Genomic DNA, 24,304 nt, shown 5'->3' on the forward strand with positions numbered 1-24,304 from the left:
ACAACAGTTATCTAGTTTAGTGAGATCTCCACATAGTTACTTAAAATTACAGATCTTAGACAATTAAATCACAAATAAACTAACCTCAGTTTCTTATAACAGCCCATCAGTGTAAACATTTACATAAAGATTATGGGAAAAGCTAACCTTCGTAAAGGAGAGAGGAATACAGTTCATAACCCTAAATGCCAAAGGCGCTCCTTTCCCTATTTTTATTGTTTTACCAGAGAACAGCCAGAAGTTATTTACCTACCAAAGGAAGCAAAATCATGGAAGCAGGTATCCTCCATGACTGCAGATGTATTTTTTTTTTCCCAAGATGTCCAAAATCCCTAAAAAAGCCACAATTCTTAAGAATCTGCATGTTCTTATTTACAGAATTCACTAGTTATCTGAAAAATTGACCTTACATGTCCTATGCTGACATCAAACACCTTAAATAAGACACAGTGGTAATTTTGAGGAAAGTCACCTGGCCTGTCAAAAAGCATAAGGCAGAACCTACACAGAGGCTTGTACAAATTTCTAGTCGCTTCTCTGTAACTAAGGTATGGCTCAGTTCATTTGAAATGAGGGAAGTGCAGTGTGCCATTTTAGTTAATATACAGCCTGACATGAGAAGGGCTCTGTAGAGCTTCTCTGTTTTGTCCTGGTGGAAGTTACAGTTTTTCTTGTCCTTTCCTTAACAGTCAGGAAGAGAGAAAAGAACAGAATATAAAACAAGTCAGTTGCACACACAATAGCTGCAGTATGTCACAGGGTATCAGCTGCTCATGGACTTTACTTTTAACCCGAGAGGTAAAATTTCCTAAAGAGATCACTCTCCTCTCAGTGGTCCAGGAGAGACAACCTAAGGTCAACAGCTGAAGCATTAACCTGCACTACACATCAACTAAGAACTTGAGACTCATCCATGGGTCTCAACAAACTACCAGGAAGCATCCCAGAAACTCCTCAACAACGATTTATAAAACACCAGCTTCTTAAGTACACATGTAAGGTTAGTGAGCGTTGGGATTTCACAAGATCTAAAACAATGAATGCCAGAAACTCCAGAGACAAGTTTAAATCTTTCATGAAATAACACCCCCCACCACTGAAATACCATGATAGAACCAATAAATAAATGTCAGGTAAGTAGGCTTAAACCTTGGTTTAGAGCTACACTGTCAGAACTAGAAAAATCAATCTATCAACTGATCGATCAAGCCATTTAATCTCTTTGAAATGCAATGGGTGTATAATTTGTGATAGCCTCTTTTAATTCCCTCAAAAGCAAGAACTGATCATGAATATGATATAATTTCCAACCGTCTTATTTATAAACTCAGGGAGTAACCACTCAATGCTATACAGCTGTACTGTGAAAGGTCTAGGAAATGCAATGTAACACAGAATATGTGCTCCTCCTCCTGTGTTACCACTTGTGGCTGCTCAGAACTGTAGAAAGCACTTGAACAATTTGAAGGATTTACTTAACTTTGAAAGTCATGCACTGCTAACTATTCTGGCCCCACCGCACACATAGTACACTTTATTCTCAACCACAGACAACAGCAACAGAAGTGAAGATAATGCTCAGAAACCTGCGGTCACACAACAAATCGAAATCAGACCTGAGCCTCTGTTTCAACTGTAAACTGCAACTAAAATGTTTTTCAACTGCACCAATCCTTGATATTCTAACCCAAGCTTTCCTTACATCTATGAACGTAACATAGGATGCAAGAGAAAGAAAAAGAGGAAACTAATCAGCTACTCAATCAAGTTACCCAAGTCACCCTTAATGATTTTGCAGCACCAGGTCCCCTTTTTTCCTTGCCCAGCTTCCTTTTCAAGAGCTTCTCAGAATCAGCCACTAACACCAACACTCCTGAATAATTCTTCCATTCCTCCTCTTCAAGCTAAAATATATGATCCTCAGGACTTTACTTTTAGCAACCCTTGCAAAGAGGTCTAGATATTTTAGAGACACAGGTCATACTGGATACTTAAGCTAAGATCCCTTAACTGAATTATTCAGCACTCGCAACATCAGACTTGTAAGCTTTCTCAAAATGGCCACTCCAAAATGCTTCAGGCCTTCTGACTGTTTCAGGTTCACATTTGGGACTTTATTTATCAAGGACACACATACAGACATGAAGAGTTTGGTTCAGCTGGGTGCAAACTGGTGTCTAGTACTAACAAAGAGGCCCCTGATGTTCTACCAGCCTTCCACCAGCTGCTGCTGGAAGTAATGGTCTGCCCACAAGGCACATGCCTCAGCTGCTAGGCCTGGGTGACATCATGCACATCTGGATGCTTATCAAATACTCCATGCGTGGATATAAAAGATTAAAGCTCCAATAGAGCGGATTAAATAATACCGGTATTCTGATCAAATGAGTGTGGTGGATGGAAGGTTGGGAGGTTTTGCTATGAGCTTGTAAAAGCTCACTCTCCTTTGCTGTATATTCCGTAAAATTGAACAGGATGTATGCTGAGATTCAACTTTAGATAAATATGATTAAGGTCATCAGATAAATATGATTAAGGTCATCAGTAACATCTAGCACTTCGCACATTTCTCCAGATAAGACAGCCCTTACAAAGACAGTGGCTATGAATTTACGAAATGTTAGAAGAATTAAGATAGCGACAATTAACAAACTACAATGGATGTGCTGTAACACTTTGCTGAGTTTGCTGAAAGTGTTAGGAAGCTCCTATTACAGACATTCCACCTATTTCTGAGGAGTTTGGGAAGTTCATGGGTTGGTGCAGAATATTTAAGACATGTAAGCAAGGTATCTATAATCATCATATAAACTCTTTACATTTGCATTAAGACAAACATCACAAAAACCTGGCAATTATAAGCAGTATTATTTAGGGACTTAAAAGACAAACTAAGAAAACATTCAAGCACCTAAAGCAATGTTATGTTCTGAACCTGTTCTTTCCAAACAACCGATTTAATTTACTTCCAAATCAGAAACAGTTTTATCCTGGTATGAGATTGTATTTGTGAAATCTGGGTGAAGTAATTTTGTATTTTTTTTCTTGTCATGGTAGCATGACAAAAATTATCCTTAACTGCATCACATGAAAAGTCCCAAAATACAGAAAAAAACCCACTAACCCCTACAAAAAATCAAACCTGCAAGGTGCAAACAGTACTATTCATTCCAAACCACCTCACTCAGGATTCCACATATGTTTTGCTCCATTTAGATCAGTTACAGAGAATCTAGTCCAGTATCTGAAATTTAAGAACATATACTTAACAGCTCAGTACTTGAATCCATGCCTTTTATGTCATACTTCAAAATTACTTTTGGAATCACAGAAATGAAGGTTCCACTGAAGCATCTCAATCTTTCCAAGAAAAATTATCCAACTTTCTCTGCACAAGCACAAATAACAAATAAAGAGACTGTGAAATTCTGAAACTTACCTGTAACATACCAACTATTTCCACTTTATTAAAAAAGATGAAAGAATGAAGTGTTGATAGCATATTCTCCTCAAAAACTGAGGGAGTGGGTAGGACCATATCTTGAATATACTGTACTCTGTATGTCTGATGTATTTTTTGCTTCAGCTCTGGATCAGATATAGGTATCACCTCTTTAAATTTTGCTGTTTTAGTCAGAAATTCCCTGTGTTTCCGTGACTGTGATAAAGATGGATCATATTCTAGGCATCCAATTACGTCCATTATACATTCCTCAGAAAACATGACTTCAAATAGTGCAGTTCTGTTCAAAAGGAAAATTCCCTTGATAATTTCATATAAGTGGTGTAGTCCTTCAATGTTCTCCAAGTCTTCGCACACATGAAAGATTTCTAAGAGCTTCTTAATATAGCCCTCATTTTCCAGTGCTAGTGCGAGTTTTTCACGACGTAATGGTGAAGGCAGTGAAGATGCCACAAGTTCTGCAATTTCTTCTAGCCGGCTTAATTCACAGGATGGCAATTCTAGACCTGGTGATGACATGTCATCAAAACGCTCTTCCTCAGATTCATCGACAAGGTCCTGAGTAATATCGACAGAAGGGTCTTTCCCTTGAACCTACAAAACAAGATGCACTCAAAAAAGTGGGAGTTTAATGTTTACTGCTACCTGAACGCTTTTATAAAAATACCGTTTCAAATATGACACACTTTTTCTTGGTATGGCCAAAACAGAAGTGCAAACATAAGTCTGACACTGAGTACAACTGGTTTGGAAAGTAAGAGATAATGAAAAGATTTCTGCAAACAGAAGGCTTAACAAAATTATTTCTACATGAGATAATTATTTATTTTCTACAAAAAGGAGAGAGAATAAAGAGAAAAGCCGTATTTCCCGAGTATTCCAAATAAAAAAGGAAATTCATAATTACTAGTATGGACAACTTCCTAACAGGCTACTGCCCCTCTACTCTTCTCTTGTGAGATCCCACTTGGAGTACTGTGTGCAGATCTGGTGCCCTCAACATAAGAACGACATGGAACTGTTGAGACAACTCCAGAGGAGGGCCACGAGAATGATAAAGGAGCTGGAGCACCTCCTGTATGAAGAGAGGCTGAGGAAGGCAGGGCTGTTCAGCCTGGAGAAGCTGCACAGAGACCTCGTAACAACAGCCTTCCAGTATCTGAGGGGGCCTACAAGAATGCTGGAGAGAGACCCTTCTTCAGGGACTGTAGCAAGCTGACAAGGGGTAATGGGTTCAAACTTCAACAGGGGAAGCTCAGGTTAGATATAAGGAAGAAGTTCTCTACTATGAGGGTGGTGAGGCACTGGAATGGGTTGCCCAGTGAAGTTGTGAATGCTCCATTGCTGGCAGTGTTCAAGACCAGGTTGGACAGAGCCTTGGGTGACATGGTTTAATGTGAGGTGTCCCTGCCCATGGGAGGGAGGCTGGAACTAGATGATGTGAAGGTCCTTTCCAACCCAAAACAGGCAACGATTCTATGATTCTCTGCAGACAGATTTTCAAATGCAAACCAGTATGGTATTATTGCAGTTATAACTTCACACATTTATCTACAGGCTATTTAAGTGCTCTTCATACTTTTCAAAGCTTTTGCTACCTCAAACAGACAAGAGAGGCCAGTCTTGCTAATCTGTTGTTTTCAATGCTGGGGAGCTGCAAGTCAAAATCCGTTACTGCGAGCTTTCTAAATACTCAAGAGAGGCATAGCGTCCCCTCTTAAGAACAGAAAGCACCAAACAAACATTAATGAAACAGCAGTGGAAATCTGGAGCCGTCAGCAAAACAAGACACAAAACCTGCAAAGATCCCTCCAGAGATACACCAAGACTGCGGAAAGAACAAATTAGTGAGGAAAGAAAACAGAGACAGATGCTTGGGCACCAGTGTTTCAGCTTTAATGATATCTTTATAGTAGTATCTGCTTGGTGTCTGGAATGTCAAATCCAGAAAAGCATTGCCATGTAGACTGGTAGAAGACAGTTCTTTTTCATCTTGAAAATCTTCATGGATAACAGCAAGCCTATACTTAGAGTGAAATCCAGAATGCTGTCAAATTCCACATACTGTTCTGCTTATACATCAGCAACCACTTCCAGTACAAGTGGTACCAAGGTTTTCTTTTTAAAAGAAGCTTTAATAACTTAAATAATGATGATGAGATCATGAGATGGTCAAGTTTGAGATCCTCAGGACAAGGAGAAGAGCATGCAGCAAGCTCACCACCCTGGACTTCAAGAGGACAGATTTTGGCCTCTTCAGGAACCTGCTTAGTAAGGTTCCATGAGATATAGCCCTAGAGGGCACGGGGGCCCAGGACTGTTGGTTGATATTCAAGGATCACCTGCAACAAGCTAGGGAGTGCTGCATCCCAACTAGAAGGAAGTGCAGCAGGAGGGTCAGGAGACGTCCTTGGATGGATAACAGAACTAATGGAAAGGGGTAGAGCAATTGATGTCATCTACCTGGACTTGTGCAAAGCATTCAACACTGTCCCACACAACATCCTTGTCTCTATATTGGAGAGACATCAATTTGATGGATGGACCACTCGGTGGATAAAGAACTGGCTGGATGGCTGCACGTAAAGAGTTGTGGTCAATGGCTCAATGTCCTGCTGGAGACCAGTAACGAGTGGTGTCCCTCAGGGATCGGTGCTGGGACCGATCTTGTTCAACAACTTTGTCGCTGACATGGACAGTGGGATTGAGTGCGCCCTCATCAAGTTTGCCGATGACACCAAGCTGTGTGGTTCAGTTGATACGCTGGAGGGAAGGAATGCCATCCAGAGGGACCTTGACACGCTTGTGAGGTGGACTGATGCCAACATCATGAAGTTTAACCATGGCAAGTGCAAGGTCCTACACCTGGGTCAGAGCAATCCCAGGCACAGCTACAGGTTGGGCAGAGAAGAGATTCAGAGCAGCCCTGCAGAGAAGGACTTGGGGGTGTGGTTGATGAGAAAATGAACATGAGCAGGCAGTGTGCGCTTGCAGCCCAGAAAGCCAACCGTATCCTGGGCTGCATCAAAAGGAGCGTGACCAGCAGGTCGAAGGAGGTGATCCTGCCCCTCTACTCTGCTCTCATGAGACCCTGCCTGGAGTATTGTGTGCAGTTCTGGTGTCCTCAACATATAAAGGACATCGAACTGTTGGAACAAGTCCAGAGGAGGGCCACGAGGATGATCAGGGGACTGGAGCACCTCCTGTATGAAGACAGCCTGAGAAAGTTGGGGCTGTTCAGCCTGGAGAAGGCTGTGTGGAGACCTCATAGCAGCCTTCCAGTATCTGAGGGGGGGCTATAGGGGTGCTGGGGAGGTTCTCTTCATTAGGGACTGTAGTGACAGGACAAGGGGTAATGGGTTAAAACTTAAACAGAGGAAGTTTAGATTGGATATAAGGAAGAAGTTCTTTACTGTTAGGGTGGTGAGGCACTGGAATGGGTTGCCCAGTGAAGTTGTGAATGCTCCATCCCTGGTGGTGTTCAAGGCCAGGTTGGACATAGCCTTGGGTGACATGGTTTAGTGTGAGGTGTCCATGCCCATGGCAGGGGGGTTGGAACTAGAGGGGCGTTGGTCCTTTCCAACCTTAACTCTTCTATGATTCCAACTGAGGAAGGTTAAAAGCTTTAAAGTACACGAGACACAATACAATAGCGTGGCCTCAAAACAGGATGTAAAGACACTGGTTCTTACAAAAATGCTAGATCTTTACATGAGGCTGAGGAAGCTAGGGCTTCTTATCTGCATGTTTCCCAAGAACACAGTTTCCCCCAATTTGTTTCTTTCCCCAACTTTCGGTCTTTTGATGGTTAAGGTTCCTGGAAATATTTCTGTACTTATTTACATAAGTAGTACTTATTTCCTGATTTAATTTTAAATTCTAAAAAAATGAATCATCTATACACATGCAATTGTAAAATCAGATTTCTTCTGCTTTTTTCTGAAATCAGTGAGAACAAGTCCAAAAGACAGTGGAGCAAGCTCAAGGTTTGTTAAGAACAGAAGAGTCCATAAAGAGAGAATTAGACAAATTTTGAGAAATGCCACCTAATGTATCATAGAAATTAAGAGAAGTTGTAATGCTTGGAATGGAAGAAAAAAAACCTAAACAAGAACTGACAAAATTAATTGAGTACATTGACTAAAATCTTCCAGGTATTGGCCAACAGTCAATACCTAACCAAACGTTATCCAGAAACAAGACTGATTCAGTGACTATATTGTCAGGTGGTCATAGTGGTAAACCACAATGAGTTAATTAGTGCATTTTAAAATATATATATGCTATATATAAATAGGTTCATTTCTTTAAACTGCAAGAACTATAGCTTTGAGGGGATAATGAAGGGACAGAGCTATCTCTTACTTCAGAGGAACTATCAGATCAATCTTCCATACCCTGACAGTCAACAGAAGCATACTGTCATACTTACACGGAAAAGTTCTATTGAGAAACTCAATATTGCCCTCACCTGAAACAGCAGAATGAGATAAGAGGAAGAGAACGAGAAATGTAGATACAGAAATGTGAAGAAGATATGGTTAAGTCTATGAGAAATATGTTGTAAAATTCACTAATAGCTCACATACAGTCTTCTGTCTACAGCAAAACTGTGGACAGGTAACCTTTTCCTTTTGGCCATCCTGGGAAAACTTAATTACAAAATTAATTGTTATGAAACGTTTTAAGCACTCATTTTTGAGCTAAAGTTTCTTGGGCACTAATAGAGCTAAAAAGACCTGAAAATACTGTAAAAAAAACCACTGCAAACATACTTTAAGTTCGTAACAAATTTCTGGAGGAAGAAGAAAGTTTTCAAACTCAACAAATGTAGAATTTGGGGGAGGTGGCTACAATGATAGTTTGCACTTTCTATCCACTGTGTTCAGATTCATCTCTTAGAACAGTCTAAAAATTCTGAACACAAACATTAAGATGATTTAGGTTGTCTCAATCTTAGACTTGTCAAACTTACCTGACATATTTTTTCCCATATTTCATCACATCCTGCTTTTTCTTGAAAGCTAAGTGCCAAATCATAATTTTCAGCTTCAGACCACACAATCAAGGTATCCTTTAAAGAGAGGAAAAGTATTTTAAGACAATGTTACTTCAGATTTTGCAAATCTGAAGAGTGTTTGAAGTGTAAAAATTTAAAATAAAAACAGTTTAACATCTATTATAACAGGAGAGTAATATACTACAAATGCAATCTCATACTTTGCAAGACTTATAAGTTCTGAGATTCTTAGAATTACAAACATTTTTGCATAAATTAAGGAAGTTCCAGAAACATACTGAAAGGTTTAGTTAATTCAAATTACCATAATACTGTAAATCTCAAAAAGGTTGATCTAGAGTAAGTACTTCTACCTCAATGAATCCTCTGATAAATCATGATTAAAAAAATCAACTGGCTTTGGTTTTGATTTGCTTGGGGTTTTTTAAATTTTTTTCAACCGGACCACATAAAACTGCATATCTTTCATAGGAACTAAATTATGATCCTTTTTTTTTTCTTCTCATTCTTATAAGCCCCAGAAGTCACTGTGCAGAAACACAGAACAGCTGCTTAAAAAGCAGCCCCAAGATGCCTACAAACTGTAAATGAGAACAGCAACTTGAATATGCACACAGCTAACTGCCTAAGAGTATGCATACATATTACACTGAACCACACGCACCATTTTTACACATTCCAAATTCTGAAAGGATGTTTTGCCCTAGATTTCCACAAGTTAGTTGAAACCACGCTTAGCTATGTTTACTACCCAGACAGTTAAGCTCTCATCTACTTACTAGAATAGTTCAAGAGTTTATCAGAGCCCTCATACTGCATGCAAAAACAATACATGGAAGCGGAAGCTGATGCTGCAAACAGTGATATCGCACACTGATAAGGTATTCGATGGAGTAGTTTACAGTCTGCTAAACAACTCTTAGAATAAAAAATAAACACGAAAAGAGAATATAATCTGCATTATTTACACAGCAAATCAATTTTAGTTTGTCTTTTGTCTTCTTATAACAGCTAGCTGAAATACAGCCACATCAAACATATATATGCAACTGCATTACTTTAATGCTAAAGCGTGCATTTACTCACTAGCACAAGACACGATAATTTTTCCACTTATATTTCAATGAGAACTATAACTTACAGTATTTTTGCATCATTACGTATAAATTCTGCATAAAGTGATTATTCCTAAAGGAATTACTTTTAAATATTTGCAAAAGCACTAAAAGCTGCCAGACATAGATATAGTTTAAGACAGTTTATTAATTAGGCTTAATTTATTTCAAATATTAAAATGAACACTGAGGATAAAGAGAAATCTTACACTGAGATTCTGATATACACTTACTAGAAAACTCCTTTAACTATAGTCTAAAGAGCACAATAAGGTAGCTCCATTAGGATTCACTCAAGCAATACAATATAATCAATTTGCCATTACCAGAGCAGCTATACTGCTTCAGAGGCACAAATGGCTTTACCTTGCAAATGGCAAATAGTTTACCTTTACCTTTTCCAAAGGGTTGAGGAAGAGGTGGTACACAGAAGAAAGGGATTTAGGAAGACCACCTCCAAAATACAAAAGGAAGAAGAAAGTCACAATTAATACTTCATTCTCTACAAGACAGGTCATGGTGCAAATACTCTGGTAATAACAGATTGACAGCACCTAGTACTGCTGACTCCTACAGAGCCAGAAAAATAACAGGCTACAAAAATGTAGAAAAGGAAGGTCCTAAAGAAAATTCTGGGGTTTTTTTTTGGGTTTGTGGTTTTTTTTTAACCATCTTTTAAACATAGGATGTCCCTTACTGCAGTATTCATTGGAACTATCAGGTTCAAACTGTAATACATTAATCTCTGCAATTAGTGCTCATGCTGTAGAAATTTTAAGGCCGCTGTCTCATCAGCTTCCCACTGAGTAGCACTTACTTAATATTTGCAAAAACAAACCTTGACACTAAAGCTTAAGTAGACCCTAGCAGAACTTGCAACGCTCCTATCTAATTATAACACCATTTAAGTAAAAGTGGTTAAATTTCTAAGCAAGCCATTTCCAAAAGAAGATAAAAATGTAATTTTTTCTTTATAAAAACATGACTAACAAATAGAGAAATTACTAAAAGAATAAAAATAAGGACAGCATTAATAATATTGTGGTAAACTGAATAAACAAAAGCTCTTAAGTCTCTGAATAAAATCCAGCACAGGACCAAGACAGATCAGTTGGTTAGTCTCTCTTTTTCTTCCAGGGACAGAAGAAATAGAGGGAGAAAGACAGGCAGAAAAAAATGAAAGAGAAGACACAAACGTAAAGCTGTTTTGAAAACTATAGTCACAGATATACAGATGTGCATTTGGCTATAGTATAGCAACTGTTCTTATAGCTACTATATCAGCTACTATCATATATGGGAATTCAGACTATTTTTTTCACCTCTACACATTCTGATTTTTCACTTTTTCCTTGTTTGGAAAGCAAACCAAAATCTGCTGAAATAAACTGAGCAACAAAACAGTAACACTCAAGTTACATATATTAGCATCAGAAAAGTATTTTCCAATTGCCAACATTAAAAATTTCTAATGATTAGTTGTATGTTGTCTTATCATACAAGGATTTCATATCATAGATTCTTATCAGTGCCTCAACTGAAATCTATCAATTGCTGCTCTCTGGATCTTTAGGAGTATTTGTACATTCTTCCTTGCCTCAAAAAGCTTTTAAAGAGAACACAAAGTGAGAAAAAACACTTCACTCTGGTGCACAATATACAGTTCAAAGTTTAAATTCATTGTTAAATGCACACAGTTATTAATGCAATTTTATTTCCTTAACCATACAAAGCTTTTAATCATCAAAAAGAAGAGCATGACAAGAAATAATATGTAGTGAGAAGTGACTAAAGGGAATTCTAGATGCAGTTAAAGATAAAAAAAAATAATAAAAATCTAGTTTCTGCTGCTTTTATTTAAAGGAATCTTTCTATGTGTTTGATCTGAAATCTCCTCAGTGTAACGTGAATCCACTATCTACTCTGGATCTCTCAGCTATGGAATAAAACTATCTGTTGCTTCGAAATGCCAAACATTACTTCTTGCAACTCCAAAAAGCAACCACAATTTCTCAAGACTGCCTCTCCCATTCAGAGAGAAAACAGCAGTGTGAATACCAATGCTTAGGAGAAGGAGCTATTGGTTAGAGAGGTAAGGAGATGAGTCTTGCAAATTACCCTTCTGAGCATAAAATCTTCAATCTCGTATGATTCATAAAAGCAGTTCTGGCTCAGTTTGATCAAAAACATATCCTTTTTTTCATTATATACAAAATGTTAATCTCTAGACAAGGAACTGGATGAAACGACTAACACAAACATCTGAAACCTGTTCTTGTCTAGCCTGGCATTAAAAACAATTAAAATGTGAAATTGCAGTATTAAACCATAGCTATATTGTGTGAACTATGCCATAAACATGGACACATTTTATCACTGAAGGCTTTCACACCAAGTACTTTGCCAGAATCCTCGGATTCTAGCTCTTAACATTCTTAAAGATGCACTTGAGTTCTTGGCAAGATTTTTTTTAAATAGGCTGATAATCAGGAAACTATTTATATAGAGTTCTCAACCTTATTCTGTTTGAAAATCACTTGCTGCTTCACAAAACAAATATCTTGACAATAGTGCCAGTTGAATGGATCATCACTATCTTAGCCTATACAAAATTTGCTGTCTCCTTAAGACCATTTATATAAATTCATGTTCTTCCACATTATTGTTCATTATGACTGCTCATATATAACCAGGAGTTTTTAATTTTAAGCCAAAATTCTTATCATGGCCTCTTGTTAGAAGACCTGCATATATAACATTCCCATAAAGAGGTATATAGCCTTTCTACCAAAGAGGTTGCACTCTTATGCTTATAAAGATACAGCCTGAGGCAAAACTTCTTCAGAATACAGTTGGGGATTCCTCTGCTGCTTGTCTCATCGTTTGCTGTATCATACCCACACGGAGCAAGCTTTGGTGGTTAGTTAGAGGTTTGCAGGGAACACTACTGTGTCCTACAGTTTTATTTAAGACTTCATTTCCACAAAGCTGAACTTCAAAAATACTACTCCAATAGTTTGAGCCAGAACACAGTGCAACTGTATTTAGATGAGTGAGGCTTAGTATCTACCATGTGATTCCCCTCACATTTTTTTTTTATTATTTCCTTAACAGAAAGGTTGTTGAATACACACCATCAGTCTCAAGCTCTTGACTAACACTCAGTAGACATCACATTTTTATTAGACATTCAATAGTTTTATTTAATTATTAGCAAGCTGATCAGCAGGTGCATTGTACAGCATTCATACAACCTCCAAAGCAAGCCCTGGGATTTTATAATGAAGAATTTCAGAGCAATCAGTACTCAGGATTTGATTCTCCTGTAAAATTGATTTAAGCTTTCTTTCCTAATGCGGTAAAATTTAGAAAACTACTACTGTTCGACAGTGGCCTCCTACTAGTATTCACATCCAGGGAGAATGATTATCAGTCTTCACAGCAGCTCCGAAATATTCTCTTGGCATCCCTGTGAGATTCAAGCTACTCTCAAGAAGTAGCGATTCCCAAATTACACAGGTCTTTCGTAAGTGCTTGCTTTCTGTCTTAAGAAGCAAATTAATCTCTTCCTTCTAGTCATCAAACAATTCAGGCCTGTGAAACTTTCTTGGATCCCACTGGAAGTTCAGCACAGGAAGTTTGTTCCTCCCCCTCTTGGACTGCCTGACTGATAGTCTTACTTATCAGAACCCTTACACTGTTTACAGTTGCAGACACTTCCACATGTCAAGCCACCTTTCAGCATCTTGCTAGCTAAATATTTACAATCAAAAGTACAATTTCCTAAGCAGATTTCTGCTTCAGAAATAAACTACTGGTGCTACCCAAGCTTTTTAAGTTTATTTATACAGCTACCATGTTAGGTTTCACCAGGATCTTCTGGCTATAAAATCCCATCCTAGTAATGTAATATAAAGGTTCACTTCTGCATTTGGTTTTGTGCATTTATTCACCTGAAACTGGAATATCTGAATGTTAACCCCAAAATTGGGATAATATATTAAAGCACACTCAGTCTTATGGCAGAATGTATTCTGTTAACTTCTATGAAAGCTCAATAATCATACATGACTTTTCAGTTATCAATTTCATAGCTGCATTCCCACGAATCATGAAATAAAAACCAGTTTATTAGTTCTGTAACAGAAAGGACTCACTGGCCTAGTGACCATACCCAGAAACAGCAGCAGAATTGGATTTCACTGGGTAACATGTGAAGATAATGGAACGTGATTATTTGAAATAGATGAACCAACCCAACCAAACCCAAGAGCAGTCACTCTAATTGCTTCTCCTCTCACCCTGCAAAACCACACATTCTTCCTTACTATCTTTGCTACAATAGGCACAAATTTTATTGAAATAGTTTCACTGTTGACTCGCTTGTCCTGACAGCAAGGGCAGGAAGTTCATCTTCTCAGAGTATTCTGCCACTGCCTTTTTGGATCTGTTCAAAATGTAGCTTTGTTATTAGCAAGTCTGCTCTCCATTATACAAGGATAACTACTTCTAAACTACGTAGTTAACAGAACGTACTCTAGATGAATGCAAGTTTTGTATTCTTGTGAGGAAATGAAAAGTAGAGAACACAAGACCCTGAAGTTTCTACTGCAGAAGCAGGACTTCGCAGCTGGAAGCAACTCAAGTCCTCCTTGTTTCAGGCACAAAAGGGGATGTAATACATATTTTGTCACTGGGTTACAGGATGTACGTGGATGTATTTAAAATAAAGAATGTGAGTCTTTAGTGTTCTATAGCTAAAGTGCTGCCAAAGTATATTTAAAGTATATACCCCAGTCGACACCCGTACCAGTTTTCTCCCTAGATAAATGCTAAGTATATAGAGTTTATTTCTCCTCTAAGGTTGCATAGGAGGTAATGTGCTGTTCTAAAATACTAATGCAATTACTCATTTTCTGAAGAATGTTCATTTTAGAACAGCATCTCTGACACTAGCATTCTGGAATTGTGGCATTTTAATACTTTAAAAAATACCCAACAATGTAAGAAACAGAGCATGAACTGAAGTGTGTGTAAACTGACTTCACCAGGGCATTGCAACTAAAGTATCTTTTACCTTTACTAGTATATTAAGAAAACAACACCAGAAGAGTTAAACTAAGTATTGTATGTGTTGTCCAGCAACCACTGTATAATTAAATTACCCTTATTAACAAAATTTGCTTTTAAGCTCTATGCTACTTACCCATAATTAAATCCAGTATATTCCATACTGAACTTATCATCATCATTATGGTAACATTTAAAAATAAGAATAATAATAAAACTCAGCATACAGTCCTAAACAAGAAAAAATCAGGAGGCTGAGTTGTACTGATGCACATTTTACTTCTTCAGAATAAATCTTCTGACTACAAATCATACCTTAAAAAAAGAAATATTAGTCCTTTTTCTGAGCCACAAGGCATTAGTTTCTCAAGATGTTTTCTTTCTAGCTTGATTTTCCTCACATGGATTCCTTTCTTCTAGTTCTAGTATAAGTAATGACGAGTTTGCCAGGAAGCATGCAGATCAGAGCATACAAAAACTGCCACTGGTGAGGTTCACAGACACATCTTTCTTCATGAACGCAGCAGAATGATTCTTCATGGTGACAGAAAGACTTAATCTAATTTATCTGACTCTCCACATGTTTCATACTTTAACAAGTTATTCCAAACCTCCAGGTGGTAAGTAAGTCTGGGAAGACAGGGGAAGTATCTCAGGACAGTGCTGATGCATGAAAAATGAGCCCCCAAGCGATACCAAGATCTACCAAGTATTCTTCTCTCCAAAGGGCAGACATTTGCATCTACTACCAATCAGATCAACATTTATGTGCACACAGAGACCTGACTAACCCACAATAAAGGGCAGTCAACGCTTTCAACTCTGAACCCCAAGAAATCTAAAGCAGACAGTTTGACAAAATGTTATGTCAGGTTCACAGGGTATGGCTTCTGTTGTTTTGGTTTAGTTTTTTTATTTATTTGGTTTTATTGTTGTTTGTTTGGGGGATGGTTTATTTGTTTTTCCATGGATGTCTTACACACCAAGACAAAAGTGGCAGCAAGGCAAACTTGTACTCAGGTCTTCACACTACCATTCTGACAAATAATGTTCTAAGCTGTGACAGTTATCATTAAAATATGCAGATGTATACCCTGAGACTGCATCATTTTTGATACCAACAATTAATGAGACAATCATTTTCACAGTGGCATTAACAGTGCAGAGTAGGTAGAAGGTTCTTTCACCAGTGGAAGAACTTCACTGTTTATTACAAAATTCTTCTTGAAGAACTCCACTGTTTATTACACTGTTTATTACACCCCTATTATTATCTATAGGGTTGGTGAAGAATCCAAATCAACTGGCATTGAAAGTTTCCCCAAGAACTTCTCATACCTCTCCTTCCTACCAATCACAAATTATATCAGTTGGTCCAATAAAAAAATTGTTCCTTCTTACAAGCCTCATGTCAGCTGAGACAATAGTCATCCAAAGACCTTATCCACTAATTCCATTAGTTCAATTAGATATCTGAAGACCCACAAGGCACATGCTAAGTACGTCACAGTAAAAACAGATGTACTGCTGCATATCTCTTTAAAATGGAATGGAGGCTCACCCTCACAACAAAATTCAAAGATAAAAGGTTGGTAAGACCATAACACTGGGAAGTTAACTTTGAAGTTTTAAGTCTTAGTTTCTAGAAGATTGTTCTCGAAACTTTATGAGCACAACTGGCAGGCAAACTCAAAGGTCTACCTCAGGCTGCAATTTCAGTAGTAGCTTAGGTGACCTAAGTGGCATCCTGAAGCCAAAAAGGAAAGATTTCTCACTCTTCCATCTCACAGTTCCACAAATGGGTATTGTGTGAGGTTGCCTGAAACTTCTGCTCACAGAGACAGTTATGAGTCTTTGAAGAGGGATTTGGAGTATTGTGGTTTAGTGAGTTTAGGGAGTTCAGAATTCTATGAGAGCAGCTGTAAATAAGCAACTCTTCCTTTCAGCTGTTAAATTCCTAAGATTAGCTCATATGGAATCAGGTTTAAACTCTGCACTTGCCTTTTAATAAAGGAAAAGAAGGCCTCACATAAAAGAGAATGTGCTATAAAGCAGGATTAGTACACCCACCAAGAAAGATTTGATATTTGTAAGGCTCAGAGTGGGGCCCTACATTTAATCTATATTAGTTACTGCTTGGCTTAACTATTATGAAAAATCCACCTACAAATATAAATTCTGTCTATGCAGCATTTGAAAGCTTTAAGAACAGCAATTTTCTTTCTCCTGCACAGAACACATACAGTGCTGTTTCAAAAGGACAGATTCAAGTTTAATATTTTTATTTTAGTAACCACAGTTTCACAATCACCAGTATTGACTTGTGCAGTGCCAGATCACACCACATGTCTGACTCTGACCCAGAGTAGCCATGACCACAGGTGTGAAACGCTGTTGCACACACAGGCACGTGTGGGGGTTTGCACAGATCTGACAATTTTTATGCCTACTTTAAGTAAGCTTCACATCTGATCTGGCATTAAGCCTATTGATACAAGGCTCACACCTCAGTGCCTTTTCAACAGACTTGAATCAGCTAAGCAAGTTTACACTAGAACAGCACTTTTAGTCATAAAGCTGTGAAATACTCAACGTTGTTTTAGGAGTCCTAAAGCTTGAGTTACTGTATCATAGAACCATGACCTCAGGACAGTCAGGATTACAACCAAGAGATAGTTTACTTAGCATTTTTTCTGGTCTTGTCTTTTCTTACTCCCTGCAATTGATTTTCCACTCTCCATTGGCCTTATCAGTTGTTCAGTACAGACTGCTGATATGGTGCATTACTAATTATACCAAGGGGCTGATAGAGGTTAAATTTTTCAAGGAAGGGTATTTTAACCCAGACTGGTTCTCCTCATTCAGTTCAAGATAAAATCCAACAAGCAGCTGCACAACCACTGGGTCTGCCTGTGAGCAAAACTACAGTACATCTATGCTTATAATGAACTATTAAAGGTGAAGACTGAAAGGTATTTTAATACATTAGCTGCACCTTACCAGATTTTAGCAAGTCTGGGCTGACTAGATGGGCAACAAAATACAATCTGGTTTAACATTTTTAAACCTCTAAGGGTAATTCTCAGCATCCATGAGAGATTAACAGAAAAGAAAATTCAAGACCTACAGTTCACTTCTCACCCACCTCAGCAGCTTTCTTTCAGGGCTTCAATAATTGAAGAAAGGTGCAAGCTAGAGGTGAGAAGCTGCTTTTGTGTACAGAGAATGCTTTGAAGCTTTAGTAACCCATATCCATCTTGAAGCAAAAACCAAACAAAGGTAAATACCTAAATAGCTTTAAAGCCTTCTAGTCTTAAACAAAACACATCGCAAATTGTAGTGTCTGAAATACAAATAAAAAAGCCAGATGATATTAAATTTCTGATACTATAATCCTCAGGAACCTCAGCTACTTTGTGATTTTCACACCTATGCTTTGCCTGTCTCTCCCAAAGCAACTTTTGATGTAAAACAGAGTGCAAGTTATCTATAAACTTCACAAACACTGCAGAGAAATAACACGCGTATATTATGAAATGCACAAAATGTTGAGAACTACTTTGTCTCCTATGTTTGGTACAAAAACATAAAATAAAATTTGAAATAGAGGCAAAAAAAACCCCAAACCAACAATCAACTATTGCTGAAGTTAAAGAACCTGCCTCCAAATTTGAAGAAAAAGCAGTATGTTTACCTGTTGCTTCTGGTACGCAGTGTTAGGGTTAATTTTCGACTCCAGAAGAAGAGAACCTAGAAAAAAAAGTTCCACTTTACATGTGTACTATTTACATGTGTATTAAATTCCAATTTCAACATGAATCTTCTGATCACTCTTTCCACAAGTAGTTACACCCTTCCTCCCAACAACGAGCCTGTGAAAACCATATTCTACAGCTTTGTATTTTGTTTTTCCCTCAAATATATTTTTCACATAGTACAGAATATCCAAGACTCTTTTGAGGACTGGATTTTGAACTGCTTTCTTATTCAGAGTAATGACTTTTCAGGGAATGTTTTTAGAGATTTTAAAATCAGCACACAAAAAGCATTATAAGTGTATTTCACAGATCACCCCCAGTTATTTTGTATGAATTTTGCTAATCATGTGGTATTTGTTCTTAAAGTTTAGCTAAAACACATTCTTTTGCTGGAAAGCATATACAGAAACTAATGCTTAGAGTAGCAACCCTTGTGACAGCTGGACAGAGAAGGAAAATATCCTAGATGAGCTTTACTGATGACTCCAATACACTAGTACTTAGGCCACAGTCCTGAGATCTGCATTTTGGGTTTGCCTAGTGAACATCTAAAACCAGCATACCCTTTTTGTTACAATCATCTCTTACAGGCACTATTTCACTTCAATCTTACTTTCAGTTTCAAAGCCTCAGCTTCAAATACATGAAGTTTTAGAATATTATTTTCAGCTATTCACCCAGCTGACTAACTTCTACAAATTCTTCACTATCTAGAAATATTTAATAGCAGCAAATACAAATCAGAATCGTAAGAATTATAGCAATTGATAAATTCAACATATTTTAACTGCTGAACACACATCTACAGACATGGGAATCCTGAAATTAGCAGTCTTGAACACCATGTTTGACAAAATACTTGAAATAAATCTTGGAAGACAATGAATGAAGACATTTCATCTTCCAGGCTAGAAGGAGACACCAAAGAATAATTTCCTTACTACACTTACCACAGAACATTTATTCTCCTCTTCTGCTAAAACTGATGTTTGCAGGAAAGACAAATCGAGCATTATAAGGCTTGACTTGCTTCTCATTACTACATGATTCAACTTATTCCTCACCATTTGTGATTCATAACTAGAAAAACATACATTTGGAAATAGAAATGTAGTGAAGTGTAAAAGGTGTGCCCTACACCTAACAGCTGCCCCCAACCCATCCTTCTGAAGGATCTGATGTTCTATTTGTGCAATTTGTTCTAAAATGTTCAACTACTAAAAAATCAGTGACTATTCTACCAGTTAGTTTAGTGAGCCTATTTTCCTATACTAAGTTTTACAGGGTCAGGCCCCTTGCTGGTATGAGACAGTCTTAGGTCTCCCTTAATTTCTTCTGTGAACCAGGCAGCAGTAATAGACATCTGTAACACAAATATATTCTTTGGAAAAAAGTTACAGAAATTCAACATACCCAAACCAAAGTTCTCCTCCATTCAAAATCAGTATCAGTACTGATTCCTAAACACAGATCAAGATGCTTAATCTCGCATTTGTCATAAGCAATTACTTTCTCTGTAGGTATTTTTCTTTTGGTACTACGCTAGAATACATTAAGACTATCCAGTCTACTTTATAAAAATACACCAACAAAATTTCATCTTCACTGACCCAATGACTATAGTTAGGTAACACCTGAAAACTTACCTTAATACAAGCTATGGTTTTAATAAACTCCCCAAAATTATGCAGATCTAATTATATCCTTGAATGAATTTATAAAGGGAACTGCAAAACACTGGTGCCAGAAAGTAACATTTGAAACCATCTAATAAAGAAGAAAACACTGATTTGCAGAATTCTGTTATTTGCCACTGTAATGCAGAAAGGCACAGCTGGTTTGTTTTGTAACTACACCATTCTATGCTGAGAAAGGAATGCGAGTACAGGGAACAACTTGCTCAAAGAGATTACATATACAGATATACAATGCTATTTTCAAAGATACTTAGAGAAGTATTCTGAGCCAGTAGCCTTCATCTACAAATCTGCAGACTTGTTTACATATATACATATGGAAAAGACCTGCTGACATGGAACACTGCTCCTCTCCCATCTAACTGTTACGTGGATCCTTCCTCAAAAGCAGAAAAGGTACAGTGTCACTCACCTCCCTGCACCAGTACAAACATGGGGTTTTTTTAAATGAAAACTTCAGCTCAAGTGCTGTTTTCTGCAAGATGCACAAAGAGGTTTAAGCTCTGCAATCAGTTCTGCTGCTAGTGATTCACAGAAACCAATCCACTGAAACACAGGAAACAGCTCAAACTGAGGTCCAGGAATGCACTCTGCATTTGCAAGAGACTATTCATCAGTCTAATGTATTTCTGAAGGTTCAAACCCAAACATTAAGGAGAGGGGAGAACCAAGAAACAAAAAAAAGCCCATCCCCAACTCCCATGGTTTTGTTTGGGTAATTTTTGTTTTGGTTTGGGTTTCTTGAGGGGTAAGGGGTGGCATTTTCGTAGAATCATAGAATAGTTTGGGTTGGAAGGGACCTTAAAGATCATCTAGTTCCAATCCCCTGCCATAGGCAGTGACACCTTCCACTAGACCAGGTTGCTCAAAGCCCCATCCAACGTGGCCCTGAACACTGCCAGGGATGGGCAGCCACAACTTCCCTGGGCAGTCTCTCTCAGGGCCTCACCACTATCACAGTAAAGAATTTCTTCCTAGTATCCAACCTAAATCTCCCCTGTTTAAGTTTGAACCCATTCTCCTTTGTCCTGCAACTACATGACCTTGTAAAAAGTCCCTCTTCAGACTTCTTGTAGGCCCCCTTTAGGTATTTTAACCTAAAGTAAGTACATAACCACAAATTTTTTGGTGTTGCTTTCCTATAAACAAACAAAATTAAACCCTTAAATTTGGAGCAAGGTAAAACAAACAAGACAAACTTTGGCTAAGCTTTCTGCCAGTGTTACAGGGTTACTGATAACTAGTCTAAAGAAAGAGTGAGGATGCAGGTGCCTGCCCTGTGACTAAAGTCATTAAACATGGCCTCCAATGAGGGAGTTCACTAGTAAGGACTTGTGAGGACTAGTAAGCTTCAATTAAAAGTTTAAGCCTTCAAATTAACATGACTTAGCTGAACAGAAAAGTTCATTACAGAGGTCACTTTAGGCATCCGAGTTCTGAACAAAAAAAGTGATGTGAAACTATGCAGTTAAAATCTAGAAGCACACAGACATTTCAAGAATGAGGCAGGCCACCACAGCCTCAAATACCATGTGAGAAACAGGTAAGAAACCAAAGGCTTTCAAATACACACAGAAACTCACCTGGAAGGTGATTATTTGTAAGAAAAGAGTTCACTATTGCCCTACTGCAACTCCAGTAGCATACAGTGCAACTAGGAATCATACAGCGAAACTTTTCAGAGTTTTAAGTAAAAAAGTTAACAGCTGTTTAAGTGTAAAAAAACAAAATCAAAAAAATCAATTCCCTGTTTAAAAGCATAATATATCTGATCTGAAAGCAGTTTATGCTATTTCTGTACAGTAAGAGATTACTCCAAATAGCCTGCAATGATTCTTAAAGTTTAGTGCCTTGGGAGCATTAGACATCTCAGATAACAATGTAAATCATCCAACTGCTCTCAGCTCTTAAGATGGTGTTAAAAAAAAAAAACCAAGAAAAACCCAAACCACCACCAACCCAAGGAAAAAAAAACAACCAAACAAAACCAAATCCCAATTACTCCTATAGATGAAGAAAAAAAAAAAAAAAAATTGCACTCTTACTCCTCCAATTTCAAATGATTGCTTACCTTGGACTTGGCATACTGCCCCCCTTACCTGAACCCCCTGACCCTGCCATAAAATCTCAGCCACTCGGAAAGCAGCTATGGAGCTACACCAAGTCACAGCTGCTCAATCAAAAGACTGAACTATGTGCTAGCCCCAGTGATCAGCCAAATGAACCTCTGGTAATTCTGCTGTCACGCTGTCCACAGCCGAACTGGCCTTTTCACATGACTGGCAATTTCCCATCCACAGCAAGAACTCTTGCTAACATCCCCCATAGCCTCCCCCACTCAGGAAACAGAGCTTTTAACTTAGGCAGATCCCAAGGTTTTCAGTCAGCTTCCTGAATAAGTCAGTAAGAACACACCAGCATGCACAGGATAAATCTCAGCTCTAACGCTAGGAAAAGCTAGGAAGGAAGAAGTTTCATTGTGGAACGAGAAGGAGCTGACAAAGAAAGACAATACAAGAACGCAACAGAAACATGAAGACAAATGACGTACAGGTCAGGTTCCCAGTACTTTTATGTTTCTGATAACTGGGAGGGAGAGAGGAGTAAGAGAAATCACAGTGAATTACTTCATTTAGTTAAAAAAGCATGCAAGAGAATGCACAAATTGTGTAGTACCTAAAACACTAGTCTGGTGTTACCTTTTCCCAAAACATTTGCTCACACGTAAAAATGACTATGCTTGCCTCCAAAATCAGCCTGTAAACAACTGCCACGTAGAGTACACAAAATAAATTGATTTTATGACGTGCTTACAAAAGCAAGCTAGAAAAACTAGCCTATTAATAGAGTGCACATTTACCCAGGACTGATACTACCTACTAAATTAAGAACTTAAGCTCTGTATTATTCAATACTCTTGAAATATGTGGATTCTGTTTGAGAGAAGTCTAATGCGAGTATCCCATTAAATAACTTCCGTGTATTAGGTGCAATTAGTAAGTTTGAGCCAGTTTTGCTTTGACAGAATATCTTAGCTATGCAACACGAAGTAATGACTTCATCTTTTCTGGGGATCATTTATACCAGTCTGTATTTTCTTTCTTACAGATGCTCATTTACAACAAAGAAGCTGGCAACAACAGCCCAATTCAGGTTCTAATCAGTCTTATGCATCCATATCCCAATAAAAGTCAATAAAGGGATTTTAGTTTGAATGGGCTATTTCTTCACAAGCAGGTTATGACCTGCAGTTCTTTTGCTTTCTTTTCTAAAAAGAATTTAAAAAATACCCAGCGAAACAAATAGGAAACTGTTTAGTGTGCAGAAGACATAACAGTTTTTAAACACAAGCACATCAACTATATACACAGCAACGGCATCTATAATAAAATATACTGTAAAGATCAGCCTAAAAACGTAGTGATAACCTTTTTACTTCCCTTCTCACACTGAAATGAAACTAAGTCTGTTACCATTTCAAACAATTTCTGTTATACTATGAAGATGGCCAAACTATAAATGCAACTTTAGTGAAAAATAAAATCAAGTTATCCGTTTAACATCAGTTCAACTTTTTAAAGTATAATCAAGAAGCAACAAAATCCTGAGATTTATGCTTATCAGCAGCTCTATTATCAAAATCCTGCTCAAAGTTTCATTCTTCCATATCAGTTTATGATCTGTACTGTACAGATTACAGTTTGTCAGTACTTTTTCAAACAGTAAGATGTAATGATTCTCAAGATGCTTTTTCAACTAGCTCCTAAACCCAAATAAAGAAAGTTACAAGGTCTGTTGACGGTCACAAGCTACAACTAGATCTACAAGTCACCAGATACAGCCAGCTGTATATCTAATGAAGTAGTAAGTCATACACTGACAGACTTTACTATCAAAATGATACATGCTAGATACTGCAAAGTATGTATTTTACAATCTACTCTGATCATAGCAGTCATGAAGTCACTTAACCAATAATCAAGACTAGCCCAAACATGTAGCTGCAGGAGCAGATGCTACTACTCAACCTACACAACTGTTACATGCTGTTCAGAAAATATGAAGGAATTTAATAATGCATCGTTTTAAATGTATTTACAGGAAGATCTAGAACTATTGAACGACTGAGAAATACCATTCCATAAAAAAAAAAATCTCTGAAAATGCTGTTCTATCCACTG

At 37.8% G+C, this 24,304-nt stretch overlaps 1 protein-coding gene across 6 annotated transcripts in view; it reads right to left on the bottom strand.

Moving 5' to 3' along the window:
- PPP4R3A (protein phosphatase 4 regulatory subunit 3A) overlaps positions 1-24,304 on the bottom strand; it is a 43,548-nt gene that overhangs the window by 18,224 nt on the left and 1,020 nt on the right. For 2 of the 6 annotated variants that reach the window (XM_061463795.1, XM_061463794.1), the window contains exons 2-4: positions 18,363-18,418; positions 8,439-8,537; positions 3,440-4,057 (exon numbers count right to left, since the gene is read on the bottom strand). In XM_061463795.1, coding sequence (XP_061319779.1) covers positions 3,440-4,057; positions 8,439-8,537; positions 18,363-18,418 — 773 coding nt within the window. Of the gene's footprint in view, positions 1-3,439; positions 4,058-8,438; positions 8,538-9,262; positions 9,396-9,987; positions 10,053-18,362; positions 18,419-24,304 lie in introns of those variants that run through there. The other 4 variants (XM_061463799.1, XM_061463798.1, XM_061463797.1 and 1 more) reach the window with 4 other exon arrangements.

This window comes from Pezoporus flaviventris, unplaced genomic scaffold (genome assembly GCF_033815535.1).
Source record: "Pezoporus flaviventris isolate CSIRO_AGI_PZ_B2104156 unplaced genomic scaffold, CSIRO_AGI_Pfla_v1 ptg000036l, whole genome shotgun sequence".
In the NCBI taxonomy this organism is placed as follows: domain Eukaryota; kingdom Metazoa; phylum Chordata; class Aves; order Psittaciformes; family Psittacidae; genus Pezoporus; species Pezoporus flaviventris.